This window comes from Heterostelium album (genome assembly GCF_000004825.1).
Source record: "Heterostelium album PN500 unplaced genomic scaffold PPL_scaffold6, whole genome shotgun sequence".
Lineage (NCBI taxonomy): Eukaryota > Evosea > Eumycetozoa > Acytosteliales > Acytosteliaceae > Heterostelium > Heterostelium album.
In genome coordinates this window covers 1,713,747-1,737,054 of record NW_008805068.1, presented here as the reverse complement: position 1 = coordinate 1,737,054, position 23,308 = coordinate 1,713,747, and the positions used below count along the sequence as shown (strand labels likewise).

The 23,308-nt window shown below is 33.4% G+C and overlaps 11 protein-coding genes across 11 annotated transcripts; 5 read left to right on the top strand and 6 right to left on the bottom strand.

Moving 5' to 3' along the window:
• Positions 1–555: 555 nt before the first annotated feature.
• Positions 556–1,468, top strand: PPL_07261 (uncharacterized protein; the record flags this gene model as incomplete). Its single annotated transcript, XM_020578099.1, has 2 exons — positions 556–1,262; positions 1,345–1,468. 2 exons carry the CDS (start codon positions 556–558, stop codon positions 1,466–1,468), a joined length of 831 nt encoding a protein of 276 aa, XP_020432547.1.
• A 312-nt stretch (positions 1,469–1,780) lies between these two features.
• PPL_07260 (uncharacterized protein) lies at positions 1,781–5,298 on the top strand (the record flags this gene model as incomplete). Its single annotated transcript, XM_020578098.1, has 2 exons — positions 1,781–1,874; positions 1,973–5,298. 2 exons carry the CDS (start codon positions 1,781–1,783, stop codon positions 5,296–5,298), a joined length of 3,420 nt encoding a protein of 1,139 aa, XP_020432546.1.
• A 170-nt stretch (positions 5,299–5,468) lies between these two features.
• PPL_07259 (uncharacterized protein) lies at positions 5,469–5,982 on the bottom strand (the record flags this gene model as incomplete). Its single annotated transcript, XM_020578097.1, has 2 exons — positions 5,469–5,848; positions 5,928–5,982. The coding sequence occupies 2 exons, from the start codon at positions 5,980–5,982 to the stop codon at positions 5,469–5,471; spliced, it is 435 nt and encodes a 144-aa protein (XP_020432545.1).
• Positions 5,983–6,704: 722 nt separating this feature from the next.
• PPL_07258 (uncharacterized protein) lies at positions 6,705–8,068 on the top strand (the record flags this gene model as incomplete). The annotated part of the gene is made up of 3 exons (XM_020578096.1): positions 6,705–7,053; positions 7,269–7,392; positions 7,732–8,068. The coding sequence occupies 3 exons, from the start codon at positions 6,705–6,707 to the stop codon at positions 8,066–8,068; spliced, it is 810 nt and encodes a 269-aa protein (XP_020432544.1).
• A 158-nt stretch (positions 8,069–8,226) lies between these two features.
• On the bottom strand, positions 8,227–9,042 carry PPL_07257 (uncharacterized protein; the record flags this gene model as incomplete). The annotated part of the gene is made up of 2 exons (XM_020578095.1): positions 8,227–8,500; positions 8,954–9,042. 2 exons carry the CDS (start codon positions 9,040–9,042, stop codon positions 8,227–8,229), a joined length of 363 nt encoding a protein of 120 aa, XP_020432543.1.
• A 2,083-nt stretch (positions 9,043–11,125) lies between these two features.
• PPL_07256 (putative Glutamate carboxypeptidase II) lies at positions 11,126–13,035 on the top strand (the record flags this gene model as incomplete). Its single annotated transcript, XM_020578094.1, has 3 exons — positions 11,126–11,270; positions 11,346–12,154; positions 12,235–13,035. The coding sequence occupies 3 exons, from the start codon at positions 11,126–11,128 to the stop codon at positions 13,033–13,035; spliced, it is 1,755 nt and encodes a 584-aa protein (XP_020432542.1).
• A 157-nt stretch (positions 13,036–13,192) lies between these two features.
• Positions 13,193–14,577, bottom strand: pctA (phosphoethanolamine-cytidyltransferase; the record flags this gene model as incomplete). Its single annotated transcript, XM_020578093.1, has 4 exons — positions 13,193–13,477; positions 13,573–13,990; positions 14,096–14,406; positions 14,476–14,577. The coding sequence occupies 4 exons, from the start codon at positions 14,575–14,577 to the stop codon at positions 13,193–13,195; spliced, it is 1,116 nt and encodes a 371-aa protein (XP_020432541.1).
• A 158-nt stretch (positions 14,578–14,735) lies between these two features.
• Positions 14,736–16,799, bottom strand: PPL_07254 (uncharacterized protein; the record flags this gene model as incomplete). The annotated part of the gene is made up of 2 exons (XM_020578092.1): positions 14,736–15,040; positions 15,221–16,799. The coding sequence occupies 2 exons, from the start codon at positions 16,797–16,799 to the stop codon at positions 14,736–14,738; spliced, it is 1,884 nt and encodes a 627-aa protein (XP_020432540.1).
• A 648-nt stretch (positions 16,800–17,447) lies between these two features.
• PPL_07253 (uncharacterized protein) lies at positions 17,448–19,340 on the top strand (the record flags this gene model as incomplete). Its single annotated transcript, XM_020578091.1, has 1 exon — positions 17,448–19,340. One exon carries the CDS (start codon positions 17,448–17,450, stop codon positions 19,338–19,340), a length of 1,893 nt encoding a protein of 630 aa, XP_020432539.1.
• A 257-nt stretch (positions 19,341–19,597) lies between these two features.
• Positions 19,598–20,251, bottom strand: PPL_07252 (uncharacterized protein; the record flags this gene model as incomplete). Its single annotated transcript, XM_020578090.1, has 1 exon — positions 19,598–20,251. One exon carries the CDS (start codon positions 20,249–20,251, stop codon positions 19,598–19,600), a length of 654 nt encoding a protein of 217 aa, XP_020432538.1.
• A 379-nt stretch (positions 20,252–20,630) lies between these two features.
• ddx1 (putative RNA helicase) lies at positions 20,631–23,218 on the bottom strand (the record flags this gene model as incomplete). Its single annotated transcript, XM_020578089.1, has 6 exons — positions 20,631–21,527; positions 21,606–22,044; positions 22,290–22,434; positions 22,495–22,897; positions 23,027–23,155; positions 23,216–23,218. 6 exons carry the CDS (start codon positions 23,216–23,218, stop codon positions 20,631–20,633), a joined length of 2,016 nt encoding a protein of 671 aa, XP_020432537.1.
• Positions 23,219–23,308: the final 90 nt, after the last annotated feature.

The following is a 23,308-nucleotide window of genomic DNA, read 5'->3' as shown; positions in this document are numbered from 1 at the left end:
ATATATTTTTCTTTTCTGTATGTCTGTTTTTTTTTATTACTGCAAAAAATAAAATAAGAATAACACAAATAATAATGAGATAATTTAAGACAGAAATTTCCTCGCAAACTTTGATAAAAACAAAAATCAACAATTAAAAAAAAACAACCAAAAAAAACCAAAAAATCCAAAAAAATTAACAACAATATTAATTTTATGTCCAACCAATTTTGGTTGGTTAAAGTGGACCAAATATTTATTCTCTTTTAAAGGATAATTTTAAAAATTATTGGTTAATAGATTGAATAAGATTCCAAAGAAGAAAACCTAATGATTGTTTTGGAAAAATAACTTTATTTTTGTTAAAAAAACAATTTGTAAATAATAGTATACTAAATACAAACAAAGATATCTATCTTTTTTTTAAAAATAAATTATTATTATTTTTTTGATTTTATTTGATTTTTTTAATTAGATTTTTTTTTAATTCCAAAATTTTAATAACCAAAATGTGTGGGATCAGATTAATTTTAAGATGCAACGACATCTGATTTTTAATAAAACAACAAACAATAAATGAATAGTAATAGTAGTGGTAGTAGTAATAACCAAGAAATTAAAAAAGATCTATTGATTAATGTTGATATACAATATCAATATCCATCGCTCCCGACTGGTTGTGAGGTGACCTCTGTCTCGATGCTTTTAAAGCATTGTTGTAAGGGTGATGACAACGATCAAGATAGATACTCGAAAGAGGTACTTGCAGAGCAAGTAGGAAAAGAACAAGATCCGTGTCAGGATCATATCTCATTGGTCGGTGGCAATCCATATAGGGCATTCGTTGGCCTACCCACATCGAAACTATCATTCGGAATGTTTCATCAACCCGTTTATCATCTAATCGATAATCAATTTAATAATAGTAATGACAACAACAACAACAACAACAACAGTAATTCATTAAAAGCAATAGATCTAACAGATAAATGTAATGATTTGGCAAATATTAAATATCCATTAAAATTAAATGAATCAGAAGAGTATATAAAAAGTAGATTGGATCATTTCGAAACAGAAACAACAAGTGGTAGTGATGATGATGATGATGAATCTGATATAGAAATATTGAAAAATCATTTAAATAAATATAACTATCCTATTATTATATGGATGACATTGGAATTAAGAAAACCTAGTATCACCGATACATGGATCGATGTAAACGTACCCGAGAATGAAATTCATTGGGTAAGTCCAGAGCATTGTGCATTATTAGTTGGGTAAGTTAAGTTAAAGATTGAATATTAAAATAATCATCTAACTAGTCTTTTTTTTTGATTTTTTTTTATTTAAAAAAAAAAGTTACAATGAAAATGAATTCATTATAAACGATCCACATACAGGCAAAGTAGAATATTACAACAAAGATTTATTCTTAAAAAGATGGAGACAAATGGGAAGACAAGCTGTTTCAATCATTCAATAACATAATAAATATTTTAATTAATAAATGAATATCGAAAATTCTGCAGAAAATTTTATTCCATGCATTTTTTGATTTTTAAAAATCTTTTTTTTTTTTTTTTTTGCAAAAAGTTTATTGTTAGTGTGCCTTGCTGATAAGTATTCTAAATGAAAACAGAACAATAATTTTTAAACAATTATAATCTATAGATATTTAATAATTAAAGAATAACACAATAATAATAATAATAATAATATAAATAGATAAAAAGTGATTAGTTGATTGTTTAATCTATATTATTTATTAAATTGTTATATAGACTATATATTATAAATGTCGAGTGCTACAGCAACACCAAATACTGCTAGTACCAGTCTTGTCAACAATGATGAGTATACATTCGACGCATTTGAAGATGGTTCATCAAGTATGTTATTTTGATCAAATAAAGATATATAAAAAAAACAAAAAAAAAAAACAAAAGCGTATTAATATCAATATTTGTTTGAATCTCTATCTATTTAGAACTGGTTGGAGAACAACAATTGACAAAATTGAATCAATTCGCTGTTGATTATGCACAACAGATTTGGCAGATCGAAGAGGCATTGGATGAAACATTGTCAGAGTCATCGGATCTCAATGTCGATCCGGTCAGTCTTTACATTCGTCCCTATGAACAGCAAGATATCATCGAGTTGATCAAAACGGAACACAAGATCTTCAATAAAGTGATGTTGGTATTCGCTTCACTCACCAATCAGATTAGAATTCTCAAGGAGACCGCCGAGTTGAAGTTCTACCAACCGTTGATCGTCTTTGGTGAGATCACCGGTGAGGCGTCGGAGGGTGACGTCCAGGTGGAGGTCGGTCGTCTGCTGCCATTCATGATCGACCTGTCTGCCTTTGTCAATCGTTGCTACGCCATCACTCGAAATGTAGTGTCGCAGCTCGCCAGTTGCTACCAGAACCAGACCACTGCATTCACCAAGTTCTTCAAGAACGTTCACCTCCAAACGGTGTTCTATTCGCTCGCCGATCTCTTCACAGTGTTGATCACACTCGACCAGGTGGTCACTCAGAACCAGGCATTGTCCTCGTCGTGGGGACGTTTCCAGCGTATGGTAAAGTCGGTGCGTGCCGAGCCCGGAAAGTATGGTGTCGCCGAAGAGGAGCGTCTCTTCCAACTCGAGAAGCTGTTGCTCTCGTTGAAAGGACAGCTTCTCGAGGGTTACATCTTCCAGTCGTGTGTACAACAGGAGTTTGATTTCCCGGGTGTCGTTGACGTCCGTAACAACAAGCAATTGAAAGCCGAGTTCTCTCTGAATGTCAAATCGATCTTTGGTCTGCTCTCTGCCAAGATTATGGATAGCTCAGAGTTGTATCTACGTGAGAAGTTCCCTGGAATGCTTGGATTGTACACTTTTTATATCTCCATCTTCAAGGACATCACCGACAAGTCGTTCTTCAAGCAAGTCTGGGAGCTGACAAAGCGTGTCCCAATGGTTTCGATCTACAACAATGTCATTTGGTATCCAGCCGACTTTATCGCGACTCTGATGCCAGGAATGATAAAGATCGTTGGAAATCCAGATATTCAGGGTGCTCGTAGAGAATACTTGAAGATTGTCGACAAGGAATTCGCTCAGCGTGTAAAGTCTTACTATCTCCAGGTCAGTCGTTGGATGGTTCGTATGGAATCCGGCAGTTTGAATAACCGTGGTGGATTTTGGGATGCCAATCTCTCGCGTATCGGTCAGATTATCCAGGGTATCTTGCTCTCCTATCATATCAGTCATCTCTTTAAGACTATGATTGGTCTACACATGTCTTTGACTGCGCCACTCAAGCCATCGGATGTGCGTCGTCTCTTCCAATGCGCCGAGCTTCTCAAGTCGATTCAGGGTACATTCCATCGTCGTACCGCTATGATCTCTGCTCATATCTCATTGATGACTCAACAGCTGACAACTATCATCACCAACAAGTTGGATGTAGTACGTGCTCGTTACACTGGTAAATCAAACTATAGCGACACCGAACTCGATGTTATCATGGCGTTGACTCTTACCTCTGACTTGCTGACTGGAGTGGTCACCCCAGAGCGTTTAATCATTATCAAACTCTGTTTGAATGTCATCTATCAAGCCAATCTCCTGAAGGATCCAGACATGGAGGAACTCAGACTGCATGTGAAGCGTCTGGAATTCGTCTCTGACATACACGCATCGATTCGTCGTGTATGCGATTGCTCGCTGCTCTTCTGGGCACGTGACCTCTTCCCAACTTACCTGCAGTATCTCTACGACAACCCATCGCAAGCCAACAGCTTGCAATACACCATGACCGGTATGAAGGATGTCGTCTCCATCTTGGAGAAGGCAATTCACGTTGAGAATCCAGGAACTCTTATCGATAGTTACCGTGATGAACTCGAGGATATGGTCGAGAAGAACATTATCAATCCATTGGGTAAGGACATTGAAACCGATCTTCGTTTGAGAATCCACGCATTCTTGAATGTCGCAGAGAAGGATCCATTCAAGAGCGGAATCAAAGAGTTTGGTCGTTTCCTCGAGTTGAAGCCGATTCGTTTCTTTGACAAGACCATCGATATCAAGTCGAGAATCGAACACTACTTGGATACCACTTTCTACAATCTCAACACAGTCGCTCTCTTTGATTGGAAGACCTACTCCGAGATGAGAAACATGGCGTTCTACAAGTACGGTCTCAACTTGTTGGAGGTACATCTGCCAGGTGCCACTCTCGAGCAGGGTCTGGACGTCCTCGAAATCATGAGAAACATCCACATCTTTGTTGCGCGTTACAACTACAATTTGAACAACCAGATTTTCATCCAGCGTTCATCCAACTCCAAGACACTCAACACCATCAATATCACACACATTGCCAACTCGATCCGTACTCACGGTGCCGGTATCATGAACACCACCGTCAATTTTGCATTCCAATATTTGAAACAAAAGTTCTCGATCTTCTCAGAGTTCTTGTTTGACGACCAGATCAAGTCACGTCTCTACAAGAATTTGAAATACTTTAGAGAGAACAAAGAGCAACTTGGAAATATGTATCCCTATGAGATGGCCATTGAGTTTGAGAAGGATATTCGTCAACTCGGTATCACAGAAGCCGGTCTCAGTTTCTTGGATCAGTTCAGAATTCTCATTACCTACATCGGTAATGCAATGGGTTACATTCGTCTTGTAAGATCCGGTGGTCTTCTCTACACTTCCAATGCCATCAAGTTTGTTCCAGACTTGAAAAAGATTCCGAGTTTCGAGGAGTTGGTTGCCAAACATCAATTGTCACCAGAGACACTCGATGCCTCAAAGAATCTCGATAACGTCATTGAGAATCTATCGATCAACGTATCCGAGGGTACCGAGTACTTTAAGATGTTGGTAACAGTGTTTGCCAACGAATTTAGAAACGTGAATAACCAACATCTTCGTAATTTCTATGCGATCGTACCACCTTTAACCATCAACTTTATAGACCACATCATCAATGCCAAGGATAAGCTCTTTAAGAAATCCAAAGCAATCGGTGCCGAAAGTCTTCAATTCACTGACGATGGTTTCGCCATTGGTTTGGCATACATTCTCAAGTTGCTCGATCAAAACAGAGAATTCGACTCACTCCACTGGTTCGATAGAATCTCAAAGAAATACACTGAAGATCAAGCTAGAATCTTGGCAGAGGCCAACGCTAGAGGATTGAAGGAAGATCAGAATCAATTGTCAATCAAGAAGGTCAAGAATCTCCAACAAGAATTTGAATTATTCAAATATTCATTCAGTGGTGCCAGAATCTTCTTTAAAGATTAAATCAATCATGATTATCGATGTTCATCTTTTGCTAACACAAATAAATTATAATAATAAATTATTATGTACTAAAATATATCTATCCCAACTACTTAATTTAAAAGTAAACAGATAAAATCATTGTAATTTAATTTAATTTTATTTTATTTAATTTAATTTATTTTGTTTATTTAAATAGTTTCGAAACGACCAGAATGTAAATCGTGATCTTCAGTTGCCATTGAACATGAGACAAGGTTGTAGTAGTTGTTGGATCCTGCGTAGTATGGATTGGTGCTTGGATTGTAGACAACCATAAAGTTGAATGGGTTGTTGATGACACCCTTGACGGTGGTTGTACCAGTAATGATACTAGTACCTGGCTTGTAGAGGGTTCCCAAACCGGTGAAAGTATTATCAGAGTTGACAGTAACATTTCTTAAATATGGTGAGTTATCACTGGATCTCGATGAGGAATATTGTCCATTGGCATATGTAAGGTTGACAATGACTGGAACTGAACATGGAGAATCAGAGAACCAATTGTATTGACCAACACTGAAAGCTGGGGCTATAAAATTACATTAATAGATTTAAATTAGATTAGAATCTTAAAAAAAAAAAAAAACTATTAATTCATTAAAACTTACCAGCATGGGCAAAAGCAAACAAAGCTATGAAAGCAAGGACGATGTATTTCAACATTTTTTAATTAGTTTTTGTATATGAGTTTAAATAGGATTGATTTTGGAAATGATGTAAGTCCAAGATACAGTCTTCGAAGACTGTATTTATACTAAAAAATTCTGATAGATATTTTTTTAAAGTGGGATCAAAAAATCTTCAAAGGTGGATATCGACCTCCTGTTGTTTTTATTCAAAAAAATCTAAAAACTAGTATAATGATGATGTAATGATTTTTAATTTAGATCATCTTTGAAATTAGATTACACTATTGAGGTGCTTGAACATAAAAAAATATCTAAATTAAATTTTTGTTTTTTTATCTCTAGTCCAGATTTAGATTCTATGGCAAGTTATACATTTTTATTTAATTTAAAAAGAGACAATGACGTAAAAAAACCACACTAGTTTTTACATAACCCACCTTTGGACAAAAAAAAAAAATCTAACACAAGTCGTTTTTCCAAGTAATACGATCAAACAATTTTATGGTATTTCAAAATTATATTAGATTGATTATTGTCAATAAAAACAAAATTAATAATTACACAACTACGGATTATTTGAATCATTTGTTTGATATTTAGACTACATAGTGTGATATTTCTTTGAACAATCAATCTTGAAAATAATTTCAAAACACAAGAAAAAATTAATTTGTTTACGAACTCCAAAAAAAAAAAAAAATTAAACTTATCATTTTGTTTGTTTGTTTGTTTGTTTGATGATGCTTTTGAGTAATCATGTATCAATTGAGAAATATAAATAAGATTTACAGTAATACTAACAGCATTCAACAATGCATATCTTATCGTTTACAAAAAGGAATAACTAATAATAATAATAATACACAGTATACTTTTAATAGCCAATCAAACAATGTAAATAGTTTTAATCATCATACTTATTTAAGTTTTAACATATATCGACCATTTTCAACGACGACAACAACAACATCCATACCTAATACCACCACCATTACAACAACAACACCACCTACAATACCAACCGATTCATCGCCAACAGAACAAAACAATGAAGAGTTACAACAATCTATAAATAACATGTCAAATGCAGAATTACGTAAATATTGTAAGTTCAACTACTTTAGTATCTACACAAAGCATAATCGATTAATTGAACACTAATCGATTTAATAATAGACAGAAAAAATGGTGTTATATTTTCATTGTTTGAGAGATTCGTTCGATCAGTTGGTTTGATCAAAGAACATGAAAAAGTAGACGATCAACAGTGTCTGAAGAGATACTACTCGATCGGATGGAAACAGATCAGTAGTTATATAGACATTAACGATGCGAATCCAGTTGGTGGCGATCGCGATGTTGATGACAATGACCACTACAATATAAATACCTATCGATTAAAGAATATACTGAAGAACGTATATGGCGGATCGATCTACAAGATGTTGGTTCAGCTATTTCCCGAGTACGACTGGTTGCCCTGGCGATTCAACTCGATACCAAAGAAGACGATGCAAGACGATCTCATGCGTATTGCCTTCATCATGTGGTACGCCGATCACAATCAACTAAAGGCATCGGATTTCTACAGTTTGACACCGCGCAATTTCATTCGCTACGGGTTCCATCCGACGCGCGAACAATACCTCAGCTACCTGAAAACGGTGTTTCCAGAGCACGAGTTTCTACCGTGGCTGTTCCGTTACAACCGTAGTCAGAATTGGGAAGACAAGAACCTACAACTGCAGTTTGGTCAGTGGGTACTCAAGACTTTCAATATCAGCGTCGAGCAATTCCCACAATTGAAACTGAGAATCAACAATCAACTTGTAAACACACAATCGATCTACAAACACTGGGGACCGACACACTACGACCTTGCCAAACGAATATTCCCTCATCATCAATGGGACATCAAAGATTTCTATCACAATGCAAACAGAGGTATATTTGCTGTTGCACCTCTTTTCGATGTATCTAAAATAACAACAACAACAACAACAACATCATTATCATCATCATCAAATGAAGTTAATAATGATAATGATAATGATGTTGATGAAGTTGATGTTGATGATGTTGATGATGTTGATGAAATCAATAAAGTAAAAGAAGGATAATTAAATTTATATTTTAATTTTTACTTGAAAATACAATGTTTGTTTTATTTTATGTTTTTGTTTTGTTTGTTTTTTATCTATCTATCTGTTTATGCTATCGATCTATATTCTATAATTTATATTTTATTGTTGAATTTATTGGTTGTTGTTGTTGTTATTTAATTTGAGAATTCTTTCAAGTGTTGAGCGAATTGTCTGTAATCGATATCCCATTCAGAGTAATATTTTCTTGGGTTAATTTCAAAACCTTCGTTAGCTACAACGGTCTGTGGACCAATGCATTGAATCTCACCGGATCTCATTCTGTTTACTTTATCGATTGGGTTCATTGCGAAACCAGTCTCTCTGAAAATTCTAATTGTATGTGGGAATCTTTCATATCTAATGTAATCTGGTGCACCACCTGCAACCTTTAAGTATTTAGCTGTGTATCTATATTGAATTGATAGATAGATAGGATAGATATCGATAAAAATGTATTAATAATCAAATATTAAGATTATATGAAAATATCGTCTTCTTCTCTTTCTTTTCTTTCCATTGCTGCTTTATGTTAACTACTCTTTGTTTGTATCGCATGCGCGTTTTAATATCATACATATATATCATATCATCTGTTATATTAATGTAGTTGTAATATCGATCTCTGTTTTATATTATTTTAATGATTGATTCCCTGATTGATTTATCCAAACCAATCGATTTGACTGTTTTTCTTCTAGATAATCTATCTCTCTTTTGATAATATCTTGATATTATCGAATATCATTGATATACTATGATTTATAACATAAAGTTGTATGTGACATATGTAAATCGCGTTCCACTAGTTTGAGATAGAGAGCGAAATGATATTTGATCTAGATAGTTTTTTGATTGACCTACATAAACTCAGTTGCAGCAATCAATTGTTGTCTAGCAATAGTTGCTTTTCTAATTTGATCGATTTCTTGTTGATTCAACTCTGTCTCCATTGTTGTTATAAATTTAAATAATAATAAATAGATAAATTACAAAAAATGATCACTTTTTTTCATTGACCAAATCGTATTTTTTTGTTTTTTTTTTGTTTTTTTTTTCAAAAATCAATTTTTTTTATTATGTAAAGGTGCTTTCATTATAACTTTGATATAGTAACTTAATCTAAAGAATTTATAATCATTTATAGCTAATAAAAGAAAAATCTATGATATCTTTCAACGCAACAATTTAAACTTCTTTAGGTTTTTCCCAACTCTATTTGGTCAGACATATTATATTTCATGCAATTATTCATTTAAAATAAATATTCTTGTATTACATTATCTGTTCAAATACCTTGAGAATTAATATCAGATAAATCTCATCATCGAACCAAAAAAAAAAAAAAAAGATTTTTAATTTAAAATTTTTTAAAAATTAAGAAAAAATATTATCAGATTTTTTGAACTTTAATATTAGTATTACTCATATAACTGTCTTATATATAGTTAAATATCACTTCACAAAGGAGTTTAGTTTCATCTAAGTAAAATATAACTCCTTCATTTTCATTATAGGTTTTAAAATTTAAAAAAAACAGATGAATAGATCTCAAGAGATAGAATTGGAGGAGTCAAACAATGACAACGATCAATCACAATCATTTCTAGACACTCTTGTTTCTAGAGAAACGAGAAATAGACCAAAGTTTGTATTCATCGAAACTATTTGTTATTTGAGTCAAGTATTTTGATACTCTTACCTGCAACTGTCATATACATATAATATCAAATATAGACAATAACAATGATGATGATGATGAAATGACCAAAATAACAACTCTTTATAATATTAAAAATAAACATTTATACTAAAGTAGAGTACACTATAGGTTTATTCTAAAATTATCATAATTAATATTTATTGTTGTTATGTATAAATAGCAAATATTGTATTCATCATTGTCAACAATCAATTTCAATAATAATAATAATAATAATAATAATAATAATAATAATAATAACAATAATAATGGTTAACACACATATATACACATCACATAAACATCACACTTTTACAAACTCATTAAATTTATGTATATTTGGTTAAAACAACAACAGCAACAACAACAACAATGTAACACAAAGGAGAGCAAACAATTTATATTTATACTTTAGAGGTTATTATATAGTTGGTTTTGAACTTACCATTTATACATATATACCCAATCAAATTAATATATTAACTAATTTCGATTATCAACACAACACACACGTGGAGAAAAAAATAACAATAACCACAACTAACACAACACTCCACATACATATAACAAACCACTCTCAAGAGTGGAAGCTACTCACCACTTGTAGATGGAGTTTAGATTTATCAGTGTACATTTGATGATGGATAGTTAATAACCTGATGTTTTTCAAGTTGAATTACCTCCTAATCTCTCTATTTATAACTATGATTTTTTTTTTAAAAAAAAATAAAACAAAAGAAAAAGAAAAAGAAGAAACTCAAAACATTGCCATTGATCAACAACAAAATAAAAAATTGTTGGAATAACAAATTCACATGTATAATAACATTTTATTTTGATGATCCTCAATCGAATATATATATTTTAATCAATTTAGAATTCACAACAATCATCATTTATTTCATTTTAATTTACACTATCCATTCAAAAATCAAATAAATATCTTGGAGTCTAGCCAAGTTTAACATTTTAATATATCCTTAATCCATTGTAACAACACTTTAGTTTTGTGGACTTTTTTTAATTTAAATTTTTGTTGACCGTCCACTCAATTGACACACGCACACAATTAAATATTCATATTACTACTCATCATACATTTTAGAAATCAAAAGGTTATCTGAATTTGAATCAAATTAATAACTGTATTATTAATTTCAATCCAAATAATTATATATTATAATTAATTTTTTTACTTTTGGATGATGTTGTTTCTAATGTCATAATAATTGGACCGGTCAAAATCTAATTGTTTTGTTTGTTGTCTGTTGTTTCCACATCATCAAAATATTTTATTATTATCATTTATTCTAAAGTTTTTTTTTTTTTTTAAAATGGAAAATAATAGTCAATCTACTTCAATGTTACAATATATATATTCACCAAGGTGTATGAGAGGATCTGGACTGGTGATTGGAATATTAGCATTGCTTTTCTCTGTAATTTTACTATCAATTTCTCTTTCCAATTCTTTAGATCGTAAGTAATTAGATTAATAATTTAAAAATTATGTTTTAAAACATTCGTAAATTAACTATTTTTATTTTTCAATAGATTCAGCTGGTAATGATAATAATGAAAATACAAGCTATGAAAATAATAAATTACCTCTCTGGGTATTAGATAATATAAAATCGAATAGAATAAGAGAAAATACGATCAAACTGTCGTCCGATGTCTTTCAAGGCAGAGAGCCAGGCACTCTTGGTGAGCAAATGGCCGTTGACTTTGTACAAACTGTATTTCAAACGATTGGATTGGAACCGCATGGTGACAACGATTCCTATATTCAAAAGGTTCCAATCTATTCTTTCAAGTTGGAAAACCCACAGCTCAAGATAGATTCAACTGATTACACTTTTCTTGTAAATTATACACTTTCCACCGAACTTCGTCAAGAATCAGTCAGTTTAGATTCTATTCCAATGGTATTTGTAGGATATGGTATTGTAGCACCAGAGCACGATTGGAATGACTACAAAAACGTCGATGTAAAAGACAAGATAGCTGTAGCATTTTCAGATAATCCCAGTACATTCAGTAATAATTATGGAAGAGCTACAGTCAAATATGAGTTTGCTAGACAACATGGATGTGCTGGTCTATTATTTATCTATAGTAACACAACCACTCTAAAGGTTGTGCCATGGGATCCATTGGTCCAGCAATATGCGATCCAACAGATTGTCCTTAGTGAAACAGTTTATAAGAATCCACTACAGGTTAAAGGTTGGTTGTCCTATCCCAATTCTGTTCAATTGGCCGCGGATGCAGGCGCTACTCTTGCCCAATGGGAAATAGCTGCCAATTCCAAATCATTCCAGCCAATCCAATTAAAGAATAAGTATTCTGTAACTTTTAATGTATGTTTAATAATCATTATATCTTTGAAATGAAAATGTGATTAAGTTAATCTTTTTTTCAACAATTATATTCATAATAGATAAATGGTACAGTTAAAGACAGTCAAACGGTAATTGGTGGATTTGTAGGAACTAAGAATCCAAGTGAAGTAGTAGTAATGATGGCTCATCATGACCATCTTGGAACTCTTAATGTTGGTGGTAAGACACAGATCTTCCATGGAGCAGTTGACAATGCAGCAGGTGTTTCGATATTGATGGAAGTTGCAACGGCACTTGGATTATACCAGAAAATAGCCTCTACGCCAACCTTCTCACAAGTGGGACCGATAGCCACATTCGAGCGTACTGTCCTTTTTATTAGTGTGACAGGCGAGGAGTATGGATTCCTCGGTTCACAATATTTTTTGAATCATCTTCCACGTGTGGTCGCCAATCAAAGTAGTATCGTTGCAATGGTCAATTTCGACACTGCCAACGTTTATAATGAAACAACCGATGTCGTTTCTCTAGGTTTTGGATTCTCAAAGCAACTCGACCAAGTGCTCAATGTATCGGCTGCCGACGAAAATATGACGGTTTCTCAAGATATATTTCCAAATCTCGACTTTTTGTATAGAACTGACGAATTTCCATTCTTACAAAGTGGCATACCAGCTACTACACTTTCTATAGGTCAACATTTTATCAACCAATCGATCGAATACTACCAGCGTATACTTATCACCTATCTATCCACACGATACCACACACCCAGCGATGTGGTGCTCGATGAATATACTTTTTTAGGTACTGTTCAACAGGCTCGAATCGCCGCCAGACTTATTTATTATCTTGGAAATTCCAATATCAAACCAAACATGACCAGTTCAATTCAATAATAACTTTAAATTAATAATAATAATAAATTTGTATATAAATTACTCACTCTTTAACAGATTGGTTAATTAAATTTTATTTAATATGTTAAAGAGTATCTATTGTCATTGTAAAAAAAGCAGGAGATTTGGGAGTGTAATACTGACAATGCAAATCAGTTTAATTGTTTTGAATAAAAGTAACTTCTTTTTGTTCCTTCTTTTTGTTTCTTGCTTCGAATTGAATACGATTGTCGATGATTCTACGAATGATGTCAGTGGTTGTGAGACCTTCTGTGTGCTTAATTTCTTTGTAGATTCCCAATTCCTTTGGAACTTTGTATGGGTCCAAACCATCTCTAGAGATGACTGGGTCGTCACCGTGTACAACTGTATTAATATGTAATCCTTCAATCATTTCCTTTGTAACGTTGAATGGTGCTCCAATAACTACTTCATCTACATACTATATATATATATATAGTTTAATTATTTATCTCTGTTAGCATTGATTATTACTTTTTAGGTTGATGATGATGATTATTATTATATTTTACATACTCTGCAAGATAATACACTAAGTACACGTTCGTGAAGATTCATAATGGGGAAGTTTGAACCCTTTTGTTCGTTGACGACGGCATCATCGTGAACACCGACAATGAGGAAATCACCCAATTCCTTGGCTTGTCTCAAAGCTTCGGTGTGACCTACATGGAATACATCGAAACCACCATCCATATAGACGATTTTGTCGTTTGGCTTTGGTGACTTTCCTTCAGAGAATTGAACGATCTTTCTGGTGGTTGGTAAAAAGTGTGACAAACTAGTGTATGGTGAGATTCTGTGGAGATCTTTGGTGTTGACGGCATTCAATGGATTGGAAACAGTGTTGACACCTTGGAGATGATCCTTTGTCAACAACAACATACGACCTACCAACTCTGTAGTTGAAACACCTTCAGTTCTCTTGATATATCTGATATGATTATTATTATTATAATTTATCGATTAAAGTAAGTACAAGATCTAGTTGTTTGTTGTTTTTAACAAATAAAAAAAGATATCGATCAAAGCAACCTACCTAAACATTCCAGAGTTCTTAATGGTTTCGTAGACATCTTTACCATCGGCACCGACAGAGATATCCTCACCGTGTACACAAAAGTCACAGTTTAATTGCTTGAGAAGTTCGACAGTGGCAGTGTATGGTGCACCTTCAGCAACTTCATCGGCCCACTTACAGGCACGTACAGCCTTATAACGCTCTTGTTCATTCATGACTGGTGGACCTTTGTTTCTAGCGATTTCCGCGTCAGTGTGAACACCGACAACCAAAATATCACCCAACTCTCTTGCTTGTCTCATGGCATTGGCATGACCGAAATGCATCAACTAAAAAGAATACAACACAACATATAATAATAATAATAAAAAAATCAAATAAATAATCTAATATCTCACATCATTATTATTAGTGAAAATACCTACATCAAAACAACCATCTACGTATACTCTAATTGGTTTATCACCACCCATCTTCCATTTCTTTTGTTCAGTTGACATTATTTAATTATCTGTTTTTTTGTAGTTTAACAAATATATGTTAATTTTGTTTAATTTAAAAAAATCTGTTAACATCAAAATCATTTCAAAAAAAAAAAATTTTTTTTTTTTTTTTTTTTGAAAAACTCTTCGGAACATTTTGAATTTCATATTTATTTTTATTTTTCATTGGCGCGAGCCATGTTCATCATTGCGGTGATCAACTGATCAGCGTCACTATTGGGTTTAACGTTGTTTAACTCTTTCCACTTGGCAAGGTACTCAGCGGTTGTTAATTGGTATTGTGATTGAACAGATCTTACGTATCTCCCGGTTGGAGATCCATTGAATAGATCATTAAAGAAATCATGAATAGTATTGTAGGTATTAACAAAGAATTGTTTAATATCTTCCCAAAACATTTTCATGACACCGACAACCACCAATGCAACGGTAAGAGCCAAACAAATAGGTCCTGTCCATGCTATTGTGAAAAAAAAGAAAACAAAACAACAAATTAATAAAATGAAATTGGAAAAGAAGTTGATAAAAGATTAAATAAACTAACTTACCAGTTGCTAATAAAGATATAATAATATTGTATTGATAAAATATTAAATATTAGTTAACTAAAATATTAAATTATTCAATAATAGTAACTTACCAGTAATGACAGTAGCTATTAAAAGACCAAGTTCCAATGCAAATTCGGCAACTGAAAGTGTTAACATACCCCAGTCTTGATCATTGACTGCGGTTACGATATCATATATTGTGAATCCCATCGATACTACGATCAAAACAACAGAAACTGCTCTGAGGACCTTAACAGGTTTCATGTATTTCGACCATTTGGATGTATTTCTGGCCAGATTAGCTGCTCTGTATGGTGTAACTCTTGAAGGAGTTAATTTCTTAAACTTACTTCCAATCCAAGTGAATACATTTCTTTTGGTAAGAATACCATCGGTAATCTTATATGGAGCGAAAAGCTCTACCAATGAAGTGATAACATCTACACCTGATAAACCAACATTGACCCAAGTCAACACTTTTTCGACAGTGGTTAATTTGTCCCAAGATCTGAAAGCAGCATAGATACCAGCAGCATTACACATTAAGAATATTGCAGAAGACATTCTGAAGAAATTCTTATTGTTTTTGAATTTTTCGTATGCTTCTCTTGAAAGAGATACTCCTGAAGCATTTGCGATCTTTTGAAGCTTTCCAATATATCTTGCGTTTTCCAAAGTCAAAATATTATCGACAGACGCACCTCCAAGTCTCCATTGAGAGCCTGATAGAGACTCCATCATAGCACGTGATATTTGATTTGCCATACTTGCGATATTTCCTTGAAATTGTTTCTTCGCCCAAACCACAGTTTCATACCATTCATGTTTCGGATTGGCTTCAATCTTTTGAAGTGCGTCTTGAGTCATTCTCTTGAATAGCAGTCTGGTGGCAGGTGTGTCCTTAAGACTGATAGATCCAAATAGTACCAATAATGAAGAGTAATAGGTATTGGTTATTTCATTGGAGAGACTGTATGATGGATCCAAAATATCCAATTTGGTCTTGAGTTCATTGAAAACTTCATCATCCTTGGCGGTATTATCATTCATTTTACTCTTCAAACGGTCAAAGTTGGATCTAACCCAATTGTTTTTATAGGTATCATCCAAAAGATAGGTTCTTACTTTGCTGACCAATTGGAGACTGTCTACCTGATATGCATATGGAAGGAACTCTGGTGCTTTTCTACAAATTGCCAAAAATGCCAATCTCATCTTGAGGCTTAAAATAAGTGGGTCTGACTGGATCTGTTTAAATTCAGCTTGGACAACATCTCCTTTCACTTCACACGGAATTGATTTATCATTGCTCTTTTGTTGAAAGATACTACCAAGTAACCAAAGTTTGGCATATTTGGTGATCTTAGCTACAAATCCAGAATCACTTTGGAGAATTTTGGAAATGTCATCATCCAGGGTCGGTCTTGAAACCTTCAACACTGCCAAACCATCATCACTTAAATGATACAATAGAATTCTGGCGAAATACGATTCCGATTCTTCTTTTACCACATCTTGTTTGACTCCATCAACCACTTTGAAAGTACTCCGTAACATAAAGTTGGCAGGTGTAAGTGAGGGGATGTAACTTGTGTTTCCAGCTCCACTTCCATTTGTTTTCATCAAATTAACTCTCCATGTTTTATAATCTTGAATAAAAGATGTCATTCTTTCTTAATAAATTAATTATAATAGGTTGTTCTTGACAAAATTTCCTTTATAAACAAAGAAAATCAAACCCTTTTTTAAAAAAAAGGAAAAAATAAATTTATTTATTTTGAAAAATCTTTTTTGATGTATTGAACACCTTCAATGAATATTCTTTTTTTCAGTGTTTGCACAAATAATTCTTTGAGCAAAACAAAACTATCTTGTTTGCAGATTTTAATCATAAAACGAAACAAAATTTTTTTTTGACAACTTACAAATAATTATGTTTCGTTTTGTGATTAAAATCTGCAAACAAAATGATTAGTCGAATTATTTGTTCGTTGTCAAAAAAAATTTTCGTTCTTGCAAACGATAAATAGATTTTGTGTGCTCACCAAAAAAACTAACCATTTTTATGAAGAATGTTTTGCAGATTTTTTTTATTCCATGAAAACATTGCATCAATCTCGCACAACTGTGATTTTCAAAATCTTTGTTCATTTCATACCAACAACAGTGGAGAACACAATATTTCTGAAAAATAATATCTTTATTTAAATAATTATTTTATTATTTATAAAATTTTGTCGACAATCAATATAAGTTTCTTTTTTATTAATTATTCTTATTATTATTTTAACTTTAACAAATATAATAAAATAAAAGATGTCAGTAAAAAAAGGAGGAGGAGACTCTGTTTCAACTTTTGGAGCATGGAGAACCAATAAGATTAAGACTCAATTCCCAGATATTTTGAAAATAGACCCATCAACTTTGAAAGTACCAGATTTCCTTGCATTGTCAACTTTTGACCCAATTACCAAGACTGATTTTGTCAAAGAGAGAGCCGAACAATATTTTGTTGATATTATCAATAATTTCCAAAGTGATCTTGCTTTGGCAACCCTTGGTTTGACCAGTAAACCAGTTTTAAATGCCGACCTGGTAGAAATCATTCAAGACCCAGAGATTTCATCTTTTTTCAAATCTTATTCTCCACTTTGGTTATTGCAAGCAATCTATCACCAAGATAGTCAATACAAGTCTTCAATTAGAGGTGGAATCGTTGAAGATCGAATGTCAACTCTCAATCAAAGTAATGTCTTCATCAGAATTACAATGATGTTGTATCATATTGCTTTGAAAGAGTTGGTTCCAAAGATTCTTCCATATATCTATAATGCTGGTACATTCAATACCAGTGTTCGTACTTATCTTACCGATGCCAAGAGAACTCAACAATGGGCCACAGAATCTATTCGTCTTGCAAACAGTAACATCGATAACCTTGACGAGTTCAACTCATATCGTTTCAATGAATTGAAAACTAAATTGGATTTACTCCAACCAAGTGGTATTCTTTCAAATGATCTGTTGGGTCTCTATGTCTATACTCAATTGGCAATCTATTCAATGATGCACCTCTCCAACAATCACATCACCAGAGGATGTATTTCCGAGGCTATCTCTGGAACTATTAACCGAATCAAAAAAGTACCAACAAATAGTTTCCTTCCAATGTTAACCCGTGTCAGTAATCAACTTGGTGGATTCGATGTCTTAATCAATAGATTAATTGAAATCATCATTAAATTTGCACTTGAAACACCAAACAATCAAATAATTCCACCAGATAATGCCTACCAAGTGATTGCCAGACCATTTGGAAAAGAATCAATTGCATTGATTCCAGATTTTGCCTTTGTTCAAGATGATGCCATCTTTATCAAGTTTGCAAATTCAATGTTCTGTGCTTGTCATGTTGCAATTTTGGCTTATGGAATTTTCAATGGAAAGAATTTGGAGAGTCTTGAGAGTTTTGATCCATCATTGGTTTACATTGGAGAAGGTCTATTTGTCAAAAGATATGATGAAGGATTCGATCAGAAGAGAGTATTTTCAGTGATTGGTGAATTCCTCAGAGAAACAACAAACAGGTTGAAAAAAGATGCAACTGAAGTGTTGATTTCATTCCAAAACTTTGTTCCATGGATTATTGATAAGACAACAAGACGTCAAGTATATCAACTATTCCCATTGTTCTACATCTTGACCAAAGACAATCAAAACTATGAACTTTTCAACCAAACTACCGAAGCAGATTGGTCCGATAACTCAATCAATCTAACCGATATGGATATGAGAGAAGTTGATAATTGTATCACTGGTTTGTTTTCAGTTTTATCAGATGCAGGTTGTTCAGCAGCATCATCATCAATAATCCTCGGAACCGGTCTCTATGGTCTATCATTGGTAAAAAGAGTCACCCCAATGTTAAGAAAAGTTATTGATAAATATGATAAAGATTTATCTTTAACAGGAACCACCGCAGATGATGGTACTGTCACAGTCAATGACACTCTCCTCGATTCTTTGGTTGATCCAATTGATTCATTCATTCGATCGGTGGATTCAGAATTGCAAATTAATTATGATCTTCCAGAAATCAGTGATCATGGATGGGAGAGTTATTATGAATCATTGGATCCAGCAATTCAAAGTGCAATTGATGTATTAACAAAACTAAATGTTTATGATCATTCAGTAAATGCTGCATAATCTCATTTATTAAAAATAAATAAAATAATTTATATTTCAAAACTAGAGATGTTAATATATCAAAAGATAATAGATTGAAATTGACAATCTAAGATCAATAGTTTCTTAAGTTTGTTGGTGAATTTCATTATTTTATCACATTAAATTTGCAATTTTGAGAAAAAGAAATTTAAAATCTAATTAAATTTACTTTATACTTTTATTCTTGTACATATTGATCTATAAATCTATTTTGATGTTCAATTATTTTCTATTTTCTATTTCTTCTTCTTCTTTGATTTCTTGTTTTCCCCTTTTTCAACAGCTTTGGTTCCAATGCTTGCTTTGAGAGGACATGGAGAGTGACCATTACAAACCTGACAGCTATGAGTCTTTTTCGATTTACGTCTTCTATTCATAGGTCTGGTAGGAATGATTGTCTCTGGCATCACAATGTTACTGCATTTATAGCACATTGATCCAACTCCCTGACGAATGTAACCATTGAAAGAATGACCACATTCACACTTGAATTTACCAATTCCTTCCTTCAATGCTTCCCTATAACAATTGTCGCACTTTGATGACTCTTTTTGATCTTTCCATTTCTTGTTTTCATCGCAATGAACGCATACATAGATATAGGATGGAATCACAGGTTCTTTCTTTGGCTTTGGTGGATTCTTTGGCTTGGGTGTTGGAACTCCATTTCCATCAAGTAATCCTTGCTTTCTCAATTTTAGGTTTCTTCTGTATCTTGCACTTTTCGACATTCTTTTGCCAGACTCAACAAGAGTTCCTTCTTCCTTACATAAACTACACAACGAAACGTTATCATAGGAACTCCATCTTTTATTTAAACAATTCAAACATCTATAGTGTAATATAGTTCTTACAATGAACTCTCCAACAACAGTTTCATCACAAATCATTTTATATTTATATATATTTAAAGTTATATAGAAATAAATAATACTAAGAATTGTAATTTACTGTAAAAAAATAAAATAATAAAATGGTTCTGCTTATGAATCAAATCAATCATTAAAGAACTTTAATTTTAGTAGAACTTTCCACTGTATTTTATTTCAACCCATTTAAGTGTGTGAAATGCTATCTAATTTAATGTTATTGGAAACCTAAATGTTAAAGTTTGAGGTGGGGGATTAATTGATATCTTTCAAAGATAGTGGTTGTGGCTCTTTTTCACAAATTTTTTCTGTTCTTCAAAAGATTTTGACAATAAATATCTTTCAAAGTTAAAAAATAAAGAAAAATAGTTTTAAAATCTAAAAAAAAGAAATAATTATTTTATACTGCTTTATTAGAATTTGCTAACTTTTTTGGTAGTGATAGGAAATCGATTTGTATGTTCTCTTCAAGTCTTGCTAGTTCTATTACACGAGGTGCCAATTGATCGGTGTGGGCTTTGTATTCCACGGTGGAGGCACGCTCCTTTGCAAACTTTCCGAAATTGACAACTTCACCACCCAAACTGAAATTTTCATCTAGTTCCATTGGCGACAGTGTCTCTGCGATTGGCTTGAACAACTCGGGCTCATCGTACCACACTGAACATCCACCGTCTTGAGTGAGCTTAGTGTTGTAGCAACCACGTCCTTTGTCACGACAGGTGTGGAACCAAACCTTCTCTTGGTAGGGCGAGACAATCGATATCGCCAATCCTATGCGGTCGGCACGTCCAACACGCCCAACTCGATGGATATAGTCTTCAAAGGTGTCGGGCAGCGTATAGTTAATGACAAATGGCAGACCTTGTACGTCGATACCACGTGATGCCACATCCGTACAGATTAGGTATTTCACTTCGCCCGACTTGAACTTCTCGAGATTCTCTTTTCTCAGCGCTGTTCCCTTGTCTCCGTGCAGACAAACCGAGCTGAATTCATTCTCTAGTGCACTCTTACCACCGCCAACCTCTATCAAATATCTATGAAGATTGTCACAATCCAGTCTGGTTCTAGCGAAAATCAATGCTTGATCCATTTTGAAAGCACGAATACACTTGACTAGCAAACTTGGCTTCAGCAGCTTCACAGCCTGTGACTTTTGTTCGTCAGTCTTTAGTTTTGTCTCTGATTGTTTAACATCGTTATTATGAATTCCATCAGTTGTAAATCTATGATTTACATCTTTCCAATCTTCGAATTTAGTTGGATCTGCTTTAATATATGAATGTGTAATTAACTATATAGATAATTTAAAAGATATTAGTAAAATATTAATAATAATAATATTATTATTGTTGTTGTTGTTAATATTTACATCTGGTATGAAATCTTTTCCTTTTAGATCTACCCAAGTTGGATTCTTTGTGATTTGTTCGGCATAACGAATGACTTGATCAGAGTGAAGTGTGGCAGAGAAAAGCAGTACTTGTAGTCCTGTCTTTGGTAGTCTGTTGTAAATATAGTTTAGAATGGGTAGATTATCTTTGATAAGACGATCGGCTTCGTCCAATACAAAGAATCTGATGGCTGATAGATCCAATTGATCCTCTTTTACTAATTTCTCTAAAATACCTGGTGTTCCAACAACAATATCACACTGTTTTCTGAAATCCTTATTATTCTTTTCACCACCAAGACATAAGACTGCTTCAATCTTTGGCTCTGTCAAATATTTCGAAAAATTGAGAATTGCGCTATATGTTTGATCGGCCAACTCTCTAACTGGTTCAATAATTAATGATAATGGTTTACGACTATAATTGAATAATATCAGTAATGATATTGAAAATAAAATGAAAACATTTTGAACAAACTTACATTTCCGGTATATTGTTATTATTATTTTCATTTTGATTATTTTTGTTTCTTGTTGTTTCCATCTTTCTTGTTGTTATTGTTTCCACCTTTTTTGTTGTTGGATTGTGCTGCAGTGGTTGTTGGGGCAGCATCTTTCTCGAGCTCCGCTTCACCAATTGGTTTGTATCCTTTCAGCTGATGCTTCATGGTTGTAAAACTAAAGGAAATCTCTGCATTCTTTAAAAGTAGAGCTGGATAGAAGATTGCACCCTTTGGTGTGTTCAAATGATAGGCTTCACCGAAATCGTTGCCATTCTTTGTGAATCCAATCGAACCTTCGTCCAAATCTATATAACATCCGATTACATCGTTGTTTGCAAACGGTTGTCCGTAGGTTTCGAATTTACCTTCGTGTGACTTCTTTCCGGTTCCACCGTAACCCCAGCTGTACTTGTCGGTACCGATGGAACGAGAGCTACGTTTCAGTGCCCAACCTACACGACACAGTCCTTCGTCTCTCACCGTCGCTTCGTAGTAGTACTTTCCTTTGGAGATACCACGTGTGGCGCGACCACCCGACCAGTCGGCAGCTCTCGACTGGCAGACCAATCCGTCAATCGACAAATCCTTGTCTCTGTCCTCTAGCGACCATGCCAGTTGCTGAACACCACCACCTGTCGATTCATCATTTGCATCGCTCTGCTCGGCACTCTCAATTGGCACCGCTGCTTTCTTGTTTATTGTTTCATATGTGATCTGGAGAATTGGTAATGCGAAAGCACCTGTTTTACCTGATCCTGTTTCTGCAGCCTGTAATAATAATAATAATAATAATAATAATAATAATAATAATAATAATAATAATAATAATAATCATTATAATTTATATTAATCTCACAGAGTTAGAAAAATAAAGAAAAACAATATAAAAATACATACAGCTAAAACATCACCACCACCTAGAATCAAAGGAATTGAATCCTGTTGGATTGGTGTTGGTAAAATCCAATCTAATTCTTCTACGGCCTGAATAATCTCAGGCATAACACCTAAGTCTTCGAAAGCAGACTTTAATCAATCAAACATTAATAAACTATAACATTATCCTAAACATTAAATTTACATTACCATTTATTTATATATATATTTATAGCAGTGGAAGATAACAATAATAATAATAATACAAATCTTCAAAAGCTAATTAAAAAAAGTACATCTGAT